Below are 13,554 nucleotides of genomic sequence, written 5' to 3' on the forward strand. Positions count from 1 at the left end.
CAATTCTTTTTTTTTTTAATTGAAATATAGTTGATTTACAATGTTTTGTTAGTTTTAGGTGTACAATATAGTGATTTGATATTTTTAAAGATGACACATCATACAAAATTATAAATACTGGCTGTATTCTCTGTGCTGTGCATTACATCCCTGTGACTTACGTGTTTTATATCTTGTGGTTTGTACCTCTTAATCCCCTTCCCCTGTTTTGTCACCCCCATTCTTTTCCGCTCTAGTACCCACTAGTTTGTTCTCTGCGTCTGAGGATCACACGTCTTTGTAGAGCTACAAAGAGCTCTCATCATTTTCCCCATTTCTCTTTCATTGTGTCATATTTTCCTTTTCTCATCCCACACTCCCAGCTCAAGAGTTCTCTCTTTCCCTCTCTCTCTCTCCCCTCTTTTGTTATGAAAAGCCAGATGCATTTCAGACTTGAGCTAAATTGGTACCCGAATGAAAGTGCGCGTCTTACAGGGACTGGCGGGGAAAGTGTAGGGTCATTGAGAGTTTTGCTCATTTTGTTTTGTTCTGAGGGATGGTGACTAGTAGAGACATAGGGATGGTGAATGTGGGAAGGAAGTTACTGCTTGATTCCAAAATAAAGAAAGTTGACCCATTTACCTTGGTTCTAGGAATTTCACACCTGAGAGATTTATGTAATAGTGGTTTAAATTATAACACAGGAAAAGACACTTGAAGCCGAATGAGTGTTTTCTAGATGCCTGGAAAGATAGTACGATGATCCAGATGTACATACATGAGGCTGAGAAGGTTTTCTGAGCTTGGGGTGATAGGATCAGAACCAAGTGTGTTAAATCTACTTTATTCGGTTTTCCACCACCCCCTCCCATACAAAAAAGGGGAACAAAACCACATGTGGAAAGAACTTATATTTTGATACTTCTTCTCAAAATGAAAACAAATCCTATTGGCTTTCCTGGTTCCTAAGGCCAAGCAGCCCACCCCTCACAGCCCCTGCGTTGGTCTGAACTTCCTCTTTGTGGCTCTGGGTGGAAATTTCACACTGTGTGCCATGAAGTTGGTGTGACATCTGCGAGGTCCCTGAGACCTGGTCCTGCGAGGCAGCTACTGCGGTCTGACTGTTTGCTGGTGAACACCTAGCAGGAAATGATCCGGAGACGCGTTGGCTGGTGCAGAGAGGAGCTCTCCCCCAGTGTGGAGCGGAGGGTATCTTTGCTCTTCAGGGCAGAGGGAGCAGGAAGGAAAAGGTGGGGGCAGAGGGACCTCTCTGTGCATCGGGATCACCTGGGGAGATGGCGAGAGTCCAGGTTCACAGGCCCAGCCCTGAAGTTCAGGTCCAGTAGAGTGGGGCTGGGCTGGGAATGTCCATGTTAAGGGACTGCCTGACTCTGGAGCCTGGGGTCCGGCCCAACACTGCCTGGGGCAGGTCTGAGCCCGGGGACTGGAGAGTTCTCCAGTAGTTCTCCGCAGTCTACTGGATTATAGACTTGTAATCTCAAAGCCGTCATAGCTTTCTGCTTGGCTCTTTGAAAGATGCTTGAAGAGGAGAATCCGTCCACTGAGCTGCCAAGGCACAGGGTCAGCTCGGTGGGGCCAGGGCTGCCGACAGTCTGCAGACACCCCACGGGCCTGACGCACTGGATGTGCTGACGCTGGTGGGAGATGGGCGCTTGGGCCTGAGAATGTGAATTTCTGAGAAGCAGTGGTGCTTGTGGGTCCGGGCTCCTGCTGCTCGGGCATCGCTGAGCTCCTGTGTGTCGGCGCCGAGCTCCCCTGTGACCCTGACCAGTTCTGTGGACTCAGGTGTAATCGGACCCCGGTTAGTTCTCACTCAGTGGACCTCTGCCTCCCTTTTAGGCTTTCTCCAACTTTTCAAATTTAAACCTCCTTTAAAATGAGGCTTTGAGCCAGCAATCCTTAACATTTTGTGGGTCACGACCTTCCTTGATAACCTGATAGACAGCTTCGTTTGGACGGAACAGTGCATATACATTTGGGGTGGGGGGAGGGTGGCTTATGGACTTTCTGGGGCCCATCTGTGAATCTTAAGTCAAGACCTCCTGCTTTAGGGAGCCTCGAGGGCTTGTAGCCCCTTCTCCCAAGCTCGCTGTTATGTCACACACCTCTGCTTGGGCGGCATCTGTGACGAGAGCACAGCCGACACCATCCGATCTTGTAGCTGGGCTTCCCGGAGGCTCTGTGCTCAGTTTGAAGGAGCAAGCAGATTCCAAGGGGAGAATGAAAAGAGCTGATGCAGGTGAAGAACTTAGCACCTGACATGGCGAAGGCTCACTTAAAAAATACTGTTTGCATTTCATATAATCATAACGATAACACCCATTACCCCCATAAACTTTTTCATGTCAAAAGCAGTTTAGAAGCGTTGGACTGGATGATAGACTGGGGTCCCTCCAGTTTGGATGCTTCCTCCTCTTTTTATCCAGTGCAGTAATTCGCTTCACTTCGGTACGTGTTTACCGTTCTCCTGCCAGGAGTAAGGTGCTCTGGTGAGCGTTTTGGAGAAAAGGGATGAATATGATCTCAAGGAACAAACAAGTGTAAGGGAATCCCTTTGCTCCCCACGTCCTTTCCCTGTGATAGAGTCCTGTCTCCTGTGTCGCTTCCTGCCTCCCCGAGGGAGACGGGCTCATTGAGAGGGATTTGGGGCGATGGCTTTGCTTTCTGAGGTGGGAAGGGGGCTCCGGACAGTGGAGGGCTGGGCCTCTCTGTGTCTCACCAACCCCAGCAGCCTCTCCCTTGGTCGCCCGAGTGTTTCTTCGAGGCTCACCTCCATCATGGTCTCTGTGCCTGTGGCTCTGGATTCACATCCCTGTCCTCCTTTCTCTGCAGGCCAGGGGTTATCACCATGCAGGCGTTGTCCGAAGAGGACCGGAGGCTCTGGATGGAAGCCATGGATGGCAGGGAACCCGTAAGTAACAGTTCAGGGAAGCAGAGCAAGAGTGAAGGTCCCTTGTTGTTTGCTGTTTCCTTAGTGCCGTGAGTTTTGCTGTAGCTCTAAATAAACCCTTGGGCTCTTGCCAGTGTATCAAAGGGTCTTTTTCATTCCTGGGCTGATGCCTGTGGATATCAGTGCTGCTTCTGTGTGGACTGGGCTTTGGCCTCTCAGTCTGAGGCGTGGATTCTGTGTGATACCACGCCAGAGCCCCGCCTTCACCAAGGCAATGGTAGTGCCCGGCGGTCTTAAGAGGAGGCAGAGTCCAGTCTGGCTCACTGCATGTATATTGGTGCCTCCATGAAGCAGGGTGCAGAGCACTACCTCACATCCATTTTAATGGGATACGTGAATGTAACAGTGTGTGCAGATGGTGCCGTGTCTTTTCTCGTCGCCCTCTGGTTCGGCCTCCCATTGCCGTCATTCGCCCAAATCCCATTATAAGCAAGGGGGTCGTCAGGGTCCATGAAAGGACGTATGTTTAGTAATGTGATCCCTGCTCCCATTTCAGAGATGCTGGTCTCTTCCTGGGTGATGTAATCTTGTGGTTGTTCTGCATCTCGTGACATGTACAACCCACGTAAGAGCCTTGGGGAAAAGTCCCTGGAGGCAGAGTATCATCTTAATTTGATGCCAGGGAATCTCAACTCCAGTTGATCAGCAGATCTCAAGGTTACAGAAGTCTTAAGAGTAGAGTCTAACCATGTCCCACCAGTAAATGATAAAAAGAATCCACGCCGTCAGAGGGTCAGTAGTGATCACTTGCAGAGGCCCTGTCAAAAGGGGGAAATGTGCGCAAGGGACGTGAGACACGGCCTCTGCTGACTTGTAGAACTGTCTGCATGAAACGGGGTGTCCGGTCTAGATGATTCCAGTTCATTCACGTGTCTCTTTCCCAGCGTACCCTGGTTTGCTGATCTTTGTTGATTTCATGTCCCTTTCTACTCAGCTCTTTTGTATACAGACATGGAACTCAGCACACTGTCAACTGAGCATAAATAAATAACTAGTGTTTGCGTAACAGTTAATAATACAGAGCAAGATTTATGCAAGTTTACAAAGCTAAAGCTCTAAGCTGTTCTTAGAAACAATGAATAGTACATATATGTAAATTAAAAAAAATAAATACAATGGCTACCAAAAAAGGGGGGAAAGCACTGTCTTTCACATTAAGTGTTAGCTTTTTTTTCCTTTAGATGCTATTTATTCAGGTGAGGAAGCTTCCTTCTGTTTCTGTTTTTCTGATTCTTTTATCTTAAATGGGTGTTGAATTCTGCCCAGAGGTTTTCTGCATCAATTGATAATGATCATGTGCTGTTTCTTCTTTAGCCTCTTAATATGTCATTACACTGATTTCCAAATACTGAACCAGCCTTGTATCCATGGAATAAACCACACTTGGTCATGGGTCGTGACATTGCTGTTTTTTCACCGATATTTTGTTGAAGGTTTTTGCATGTATGTTCATGAGGATGTTAAATGTAATTATCATTTCCTGGACTGTTTTCATCTAGTTTGGTACCGTGTTAATAGTGGCTTCATGAAATGAATTGGGAAGTATTTCTTCCTACTCCTATTTTCTAGGAGAGATAGTATAGAGTAAGTGTTAGTTCTTTCAGTGTTTGGTAGAGCTCTCCAGTGAAGCCATTTGGGCCTGGAGATCTCTTTTTCAGGAGTTTTTTAAATTACACATTCAATCTCCTTCATAGCTATAGGGCTATTCTAATTATTTCATGCTTGACGAGTTGTGGCAACTTGAGGTTTTCAAGGAATTGGTTCATTTAATCTAAGTTGTCATATTTATGTGCCTAGAGTTGCTCATAGTATTCAGTTATTATTCTTTTGATATCTGCAACATCAATAATGCTGTCTTCATTTCTGAAAAAAAAATACAGAGCAAGATTAAAAGAACCATTTAAAGATTTAGGCACAGTTTGCTAAGCAAGTTATTTAAACATTGTTTAATCTTAATTCTTCTCCTGGCCTAAAAATACAGGAGACCCCTGATTTTCCCTGAATACATTATTTGGGATAGAAGCTCTCCCAAGAGCAGACATGCTTTTCTACCTTCAGGGCTTTGTGGGCACAGTAGCTGTGTGATGTCAGAGGCCTTTGAAAGCAGCTTCCTAAGTAGACCTTTATATCTTTGTGGTTATCACTTCCCATTAGTTGAGCACTTATTTCTGTGTCAGGCCTAGTTTTGGTACATGACATCTCTTAACCCACTGATTCCTCTTAGTACCTTACAAAGGAAGTGTTATGGTTCCATTTCACAGATGAGGAAACCAAGGCTTAGAAGAGGTTCAATAACTTGCCCCATGTTGCACAGATAGTAAGCGGTTATATTAGTAGGACACGGGCCAGACTGCTATCACACAGAGACTTCAAAGAACAGTGGCTTAAGTAAGATGGAAGTTACTGTTTCCGAGCCCACAAGTGAGCAGTCTGTGCCCAACAGGGTCGTTCTGCCATCCTCACCCCATGGCTTCTCACGTTGTTCCATTCACTTCCATTTTCCAGCCAGATGAAAGCATGTGACCCAGATAGTACACACATTACTTTCATGGGCCCCCAAACCATTTTGTGGCCACGTCTGTTTACAAAGAAGGCTGAGCGTCTGCAACCATTGGCTCAGCCTGTGCCCAGGGCATCTTAGCGCTTTAAGGAAGAAGAACACAGATACTGCTGGGTGAATAACAGTTTCCCCCACAGTGGCAAACCTAGAATTGAAACCCACGCCTGGCTCCAAATGCATTTTGTTTTCATTTTTAATAGAGATAAAATGTCAAATTGCCGTCTAAGAATCCTCACTCAGTTCATTTTTCACAGTACCTTCTCTGACCCTCTTGAATGTTTCTTCAATTCGTAGGGGAGGGAGCACATCCCTGTCGAGGCAGACTCTCCTTGGTATGACTGGAAAACTCACTACTACTCTAAGAAGCCGGAGTTCTAAACCTGCTTTACCAACTGCTTTTTAAGCCTCCCCTCCTCCCTCTCCCACCACTCGGTGTGTGTCCTCTGTCTGCAAATACTGGGTATCTTTATAATAAACCACTTCACTTTTCCCGTAGATTAGCATCTGGCCCGTGTGGATGGAAAGCATGCTGTCGAGGGAAATATTTCCTTGCTCCAGATTGTGCACAGTGAAACAAGTTTAAGCACAAAATAATTGTTTTCTTACTCATAATATAAAATTATTTCCTCACAGGATCGTATAGCTTGCACTGAGAAGCACACCTCTGTGTGCCTTTAAGTTTCCTAACAAGAGAGAGAAATACAGGGCAAATGATGACAGCGTTCTCAGCAGGAGTGTTAGGCCTCATTTTGCCTCCCATTCTTGAGAGCCTCTAGGGAACATTCCTGGGGCTGTACACCCAGTAGACAATTAGCAGCTCCAGTTTTAATCACCATCTCCCTAATTGGTTAAATCTGTCCTCTTGGAAATTTTGGCTTTGGTGAGGACACAGAAACCTCTTTCTCTGGCTGGTCTTGGAGTATTCCCAGTATTTCAGGGAGATGTTAATGGCAGCATCTTTCTTTTGTTTTTGTACTTACAGCTCAATTGTTCTGTGATTGATTATTCAGTGCTGGATTTTTTTTTTTTTTGGAGGGACGGGTAATTTTTGTTTCCATTCTTTTTGTTCTTTCATTGTTTGATAAAACCTCAAGATGGTTAGTTAGAAAAAAAAAACCTAAGTGAACCCTGAACCAGTTAATTTTTACAATGCTTTAGCTAATTGTTAAAGAAATGATCGTTTTTAGCAGCTAGTGACATTCTAGTCTAAAGAAATGTCGAATGTCTTTATGTTATTGATGGATATATGATGGAGGAAGAAATTAGAGTTGTCTCCATAGTGCGCTTTATGATTTTTCTCTTTGTAATGAATCTGAATTCAAATGAAGGAGACTGAATTCAAACTTGTCTGAGAAGCAGCTACTTTTATTGGCTTACGTAACTGAAAAACATTGGGGTTTAACAGTCTGTCCCATCTGAATTCAGCAACTTCCATAATATATGGAGTTGGTTTCTTCTTTTGTGTTGGCTTCTTTTCTAGCAGGTTCTTTTTATGTAGTGGTGATGTGCTTCCTAACTGCTTCAGGCTTACATCTTATTATCAAGAAAGGGAGCCAGGAAGCTTTTTCTGTAATGGGCCAGGATCGTAAGTATTTTAGGCTTTGGGGGCCTTCATGGTCACTATTGCAGCTACTCACCTTTGCTTCTGTAGCTCAAAAGCAGCCATAGACAATATGTAAATGAATGAGCATGGCTGCATTTCAATAAAACTTTATTTAAAAACACAGGTAGAAGGCTGTGTTTCAGTCGTGGGCCATAGTGTGTTGATCCCTGACCTTTAAGTCTAGTAGAAAGAGAGCTTTGCCCAGTAATTCCAAAAAAGTCCCAAATTTGAATTTTAGTGGGTTAAATGCTTGGAGCAGAGGATGGGAAAGATGAATTGACCGGATCTGACTCCCCTGCCGGCTGCACTAGAACTGTGTAAATAGCCGGGGAAGGTTGGTGTCCCCAGAGGGAAAATCATATGAGGAAAAGGGGCAGACATGAGGTAGGCAAAAATGACACAATTTCTTTTAACTCTGATATCTGTAATCCATTAAATTTTCTGTTCAAAGAGCTTGCTCTTTGATACTTGGCCAGGAGTGAAAACCACAAGTTGACCGCGAACATCGTAATTCATGGGGAAAGACTAGATGATTTCTCCCTAAGAATGGGAACAAGGCAAAGATGTTCACTCTTACCGCTCTTACTCAGCATAGTCCTGGAAGTCCTAGCCGGTGCAGTGGGGTAAGCAAATACAATAAAAGGCACACAGATGTGAGTCTGGATTTTTAAAAAACTCAACAAGCTGGCTAGTCAGATAAAATTTCGAAATGATTCTGCTGGATTTTCTCCACTTTTGATTAAGTCTGGGTTCACAAGCTATTCTGTGGCCACTGTCTCAGGCTTGAGAATAGACATTCCATATTAAATCGGACATGGAACCTGAGCTCAAGCTGCTTAAATACCGCAACCAAGAAATTTTAGAGACAGCACATTTCCTATTTCTAAGCTCTTTGTAACTAAAGTTCTCTCCTTTTCTCTTTGTATGTTGCTCGTAAGCGTGTTCACTAAAAGCAAGCAGATTAGAATCAGTACCAGCCCACCATTACCACCAACACATACGCACCCAACCTGATATATTTATTATTCTCTCTCCCCACCGCTATGGAAAGATGACTCAGCAAGTCAGTGGGACTAGTAGGGTAACTCTGAGTCGCAGAGCTGGGACCATCCTCATCTTTAAACTGTGTTCCTGTGTATTCCCGTAGCTGTGATTCGTGGTGTCTGTCTGGGACTGCTTCTCTTACCACCTTATTTTAGAGGTATGGTCTTCCTTCACATCCAAGGATTCTTGAATAAAATTAAGTATTTCTCCACTTTGAGCCCGTACTTGAATATCTTTTGACAACCAAAAAGTTAGAAAGTTGGCAGATGCCAGAATTAGGTGGAATTAGATTTGGAGGAGAAGAAACAGGTGGCGTAGCATCCGAGATTGTGTGTAAATCCGTGTATCAGTTTGAAATTATGAAATTGCCACTTTTTTTTAAGTCAAAAAATGGCCAGATATGAGCGATTTCAAATGGCTCAACCTCCTCATTGTGGAGCAGAAAGAAGTCCACCCCCAGGCCAGTATCACACCCTTGTTTATTTAAGAGGGAACGCTGCCTGAAAAAGCCTGTCAGCGGTGATCTTGGGTCTGTAACCCAGGCCTCTTAGCTTCTAGCTCTGTGGCATTTCTACTACAGCACACACTGCTGAGTTACCAGGAAGCTGTAGTTGAACGGTGTCTACCCTCCTCTTTAACGTGGAGCTCCTCTGTTGTGGCTGTTGCAGTGGAAGAAGGGGAAAGTGGGCGAGATAAGGAAAAACCACTGCTGTCGTAAAAGGACGAGACAGCGTGGCTTGCCACTGCCCACCTCCGTTTTAAGGAAATCTTCTATCTTAGTCCTTGTGGACTGAACAGTGTGCCCTCCCCTCACCTTTCTGTGCTATAAGCCCAGGCTCCAGCCCTGAGTTCTTCAAGAACTCCTAGAATAAATGGGTGGTTGCATTGCATCTTATGCTTGGTGCCTGGTGTCCTGAAAGGATGAGCTGTTTTTTTTAAGGTGTAATTGATGACTGTTCAGGTGAGATCGCAGGATCAGAGGCAGACTGTCCTGGTGGTTAAAAATGTGGGCTCAGGCAGCTTGAGTTTCAATCCCTGCTCACCACAAATAGCTCTCTTAACACTGGAAAATGACCCAGGCCCTCTGAACATGTTTCTTTGCCTACGAAATGGGGATAATAATAGTGTCTTTCTGTAAGGTTGTTTTTTAAGAACCAACATATATGGAAAGTGCTTAGCACGAGGCCTGTACATGGTGAAGTGCTTGTTAGAAGTTACTTGTTCCTATTATCTTTTTGGAGAGGTGGGGCAGATACTGGGGTACCTCTAGCTCCGTTTCTACATTACGTGGCCTATTTAAGCAGAGTTCATTTAGTCACCTTGCCCGGGCTCACCGAGGTGCAGTGCAGGAACTGCTTTCAAACTAGCATGGAAAATGTGATTGCATGGAGGAGTCATTCCGAACCTTCAGGCTTTGAGTTGAGGGGCATGAAGTAATCTTTAGCCTCCTTTGCTGCGATGCAGCCCAGGCCTGGCAAGTCGTAATCCCAGCTGTCTGCTAAGCTCAGCACACCACTCTACTGCTGACACTTGCATTTTCCTTTCTTAGTAAAATAAGCGATCAGAGGAGGTTGGATGGTTAAAAAGGTGCGGAGTGAAGTCGCTAAGCTCTCATGTGGTGTAGGCCTCACTTCTTTATGAGTGGGATGGTGTTTTGAGAGGATACTTCTGCCCAGTTTGTGAAAGCTGTCTTTGTAATGTCACGGAGTGTGAACTGATGAAGCTCTGAAAGTGAGGTCCCCAGTTTATTTTCCATTTCCCCACCTCCCACCTCCACTTGGCCCCAGGTTGCTGGGAAATTGGATTATACTTCCATTTATTTGTTAGTATTTCTTTTTCTCTTACTGGGTCAAGAAGCTGGTTGCAGGCTTCATCTTTGAATCATGTGAGTGTTTTTCTTTAGGTAGAATTTTTAAGAGTACAGATTATATCACACCAGTGTGTGTGAGTCTTCAAAAGAAATTTGACAATCGTCACTTCTCTCCTTGTTCCCTTCGGTTAAATGTCTTTTAGAAGAAGAATTTCTGGTGAAAATCAGACACTGTTTAATTGAAGAGCCTGAGCTACACGTTGGGAGAAAAGAGAAGATCAGGTGAAATTGTTTTATGATGGAGCACTGATGAAACTTTTCTCAGAAATGAAAATTTGGATGGCCAGGAAATTTTTGCTTGAACCTTATAACTTAATAACATGCTGGTGGTGCTTACTCAGGTCTTAAGCATTCTTCTTTCAACATTTAGCAGACAGTTATAGATGGTCCACCAGTCACTGATGGACTGATGAGGGTACCAAGATGAGCATGGGCTACATGAATAGAAATTGCGTTTGTTTGCTGCTGTTTTCCTGTTGCCTCGCACAGCGGCTGACATAGACACTCAGCAAATACTTGTTAGACAACTTGAGTCAAAACTGAGAGGAAGGGTTGAGGATGACTGAGGTTATTTTTCTTTGGGCACCGGGTTGCTTCTGTTACCTGAGACTGTGTGGGTGGATTTGAAGTTATTTGAATTCCCTGATTGTATAGCTCATTTAAATGCACATCTACCTACTTGTACCAAAGTCTAGCTGAGTGACCATTAATCAATCTTCTTTGTGCCATGGATTCATTTGGCAATCAGGGAATTCCTGTAGATCCTTTCTCTGAGTAATGTTTTTAAATGTGTATACAGCATTTAGTTTACAAAGGAAGAAAGTATAGAAGTATGGTTATCAGACTATTAAAACCATTTGTGGTTTTAATAAATATATACTTCTTTTTTAATCCTTTTAAAACTACTCTTTAAGTTTATTTTTTTATTTTGGGGGGAAGATAATTAGGTTTATTTATTTACTTACTAATGGAGGGACTGGGGATTGAACCCAGGACCCTGTGCATGCTAAGCACACATTCCACTACTGAGCTATGGCCTCCCTCTGACCCTCCACCAAATGCTTCTTTATTACCACATTCAGTAATAAAATGCAAGGGGAGGTCTGATAACTCCTGTAGATGTTTCAGGTTACCTGTAATGACAGTTAACATTCTACAGAAATATCTGTATTTCCTGTTGGTGACAGAGTCACAGATACTGCTGATGTTAGTGTGGTTGTCGCCCACGTTCCTGTTTGAAGGAAACACTGAATTTCAGTTAGAGGCTCATGGCAATAAAGGATTATTGTTTTCTCCCTACCATCTAGGTTCATGGACCCCTGTGTTCTGCCAATGGACCTCTATTTCTTTCATTCTTTGCAAAGATGTTTTGAGAGACTTTCTTCTTGGTTTCTAAGCCCTTGTCTCGGCTTGTAGTTGTACATCAATTAGTATGATTGTTTGATTAATATCCATCCCCGTACTGGATTGGAATCTTCCAAAGGACAAGGACATTGTAACTTTTTTTGGTTTTTGTATCTTTTATCCACAGCGTATGGCACAGAGTAGCTGTTCAGTATCTACCTGTCAAATCGTCACATGGGTGAGCCTAAGGAAAACTGAAAGTACGGTTGGCTTGGTGTGGCTTGTTCTTCACTGAAACTGCTTCCTAGTGATTCCCCACCTACCTTTATAGGCCTTCATAGATCCGCTGTTTAGTATTCTCACGTCTGTGTTCCCTCTTCGGGTCTAAATAGAACATAAAGGCCCTTTCAATTGTCCTCAGCATCTTCTGCAAGGCTCCGATCACTGTTGGCTTCCTCTTCACAGCACTGCCTTTCAAGGCTTGGGACCCTGTTAGTTTTCCTTTGATTACGCGTCCTCCTGTACTCTCCTGTCATTGTTTTTGTCTTTATTATTTTAGCTTAACTTTGGGAGGTAGGGGGAAGATTGGTTGTGAGAAGGACTTCCGAATTGTTTGAATTTTGCACAGTCCACATGAGCTAATTTTGTTATCAGATAAAAATAATAACGGAGCGGGTCCCTGTGAGTCATAGTCTTTTCAGCATCTGTCATTGGTTCCTTGTCATTGGCGTTAGTTACAGTTGTATTGGCATACTTGGGTCATGGAAGCTTCCGTTCCTAGCCACGCTGGAAGGGAGAAGTCTCTCTAGAGTTAAACGTGTTAGTGTGTGTCCCTCTAGAACTTTCTCTGGGTATTCATTCCTGTACTTGCACATCTAGAGATGGGTTCTTCTGTTTTATAGAATTTTGGACTTAGGTTAACTTTCCTATGGTTTAGAAAAACCACGAGCCTTTGACATTTAGGTTGTTTTCAGCTTTTCATTACAAACAATGATGTAATGGAAAACCTCACACGTAGTTCACTGTAGACCTATTTGAGCATTTTTCTCAGCTACATACCCAGGGGAATTGTAGGTTGAACGGTATGTGCACATTTACTATTTTAACGGATATTGACAAATGACTCTTTCCACAGAACAGCACCCGAATATACCCCACCCATGACTTGGGAGGGTGTCCGTCTCCTTCACACCTTTGTTAGTGCTGCATATTATGGGTCTCTTTGTGTCTGTATGTGTGTGTCAATCCGATGGCGGGAAATTGTTTTCATTTGCATATCTCAAATTACTAATGAGATTAAAAATCCTTCCTCATGCTTCCCAGCCGTACATATTTCTCTTTTATTATACAGTAACGTGTGTGAAGTGCATAGAACAGTGTCTGGCATGTGATTCATGCTATGTATAGGATTATTATTATTTCCGTTTTTGAGTTTCTGGCCTTGGGATCACCCATCATTTCTCTCCGTTGTGTGTTCTAAAGCCCAAAGTAGAAACCTAACTTGTTCAGGTGTTCTTTCTTTGGCTGATAGGACTTCTCCACTTCATCCTTGTTGGCACCTCTTATCTTCTAGCAACCCACCCCTGCTGCTCAGGTTTGGAGTGGGGAGCATGAAGAGTAGTCCTTGTGTCTCATCTGAGCTGCCGCTCTCCTGGCCCGCGGGGCCGCGTGATCTCAGTGGGACCCTGAGGATGCCTGTGCTCTCTGCTCCAGCAGCAGTCAGCAGCCCTTCACACTCCCCAGATGCTAACAAGGCCCTCTTAATTCCCAAGCTGGAAATATCCCATCCTTTCTCAAGGAGCAGTGGGAGCCTCAGTCTCTAACAGCTGCAGGGGCTCTCAGCCTAAGAGCTCTGAGACGGACATGCCCCTCCAGCTGGCGAGTGCTGCCCCTTTCAGTCCTTCTGCCTGTGGCTCCATCTCTGAGAAGAGGTCAAAGATACCTGCCACTCTCTGTACTGTAAAGGCCAGTCGCTGTTCTGCCTCCTCCCTGTTTTGTTAACTCTACGTTTAGCTTCATATTTTAGGGGAGTTACTTCCATTTTTGTGGCCTAGGTTAGCTACTGCCCGACCTCCTCTGAAAAGGTTGGTTTGAGCGAGACTGCAACTCTGAAGTCTTCTGTCCCTGGTTAGTTGTTCATTTGAGTCAGAATTAAGACCAAATTAAGAGTTCTCTATTTTGTT

The 13,554-nt window shown here is 44.1% G+C and overlaps 1 protein-coding gene across 6 annotated transcripts in view; it reads left to right on the forward strand.

The window, feature by feature from the left end:
* Positions 1 to 13,554, forward strand: part of ARHGAP26 (Rho GTPase activating protein 26) — a 414,886-nt gene that overhangs the window by 155,272 nt on the left and 246,060 nt on the right. For all 6 annotated transcript variants that reach the window (XM_032476994.1, XM_032476996.1, XM_032476997.1 and 3 more), the window contains exon 11: positions 2,833 to 2,911. In XM_032476994.1, coding sequence (XP_032332885.1) covers positions 2,833 to 2,911 — 79 coding nt within the window. The remainder of the gene's footprint in view (positions 1 to 2,832; positions 2,912 to 13,554) is intronic.

Source organism: Camelus ferus, chromosome 3 (genome assembly GCF_009834535.1).
Source record: "Camelus ferus isolate YT-003-E chromosome 3, BCGSAC_Cfer_1.0, whole genome shotgun sequence".
Classification (NCBI taxonomy): Eukaryota; Metazoa; Chordata; class Mammalia; order Artiodactyla; family Camelidae; genus Camelus; species Camelus ferus.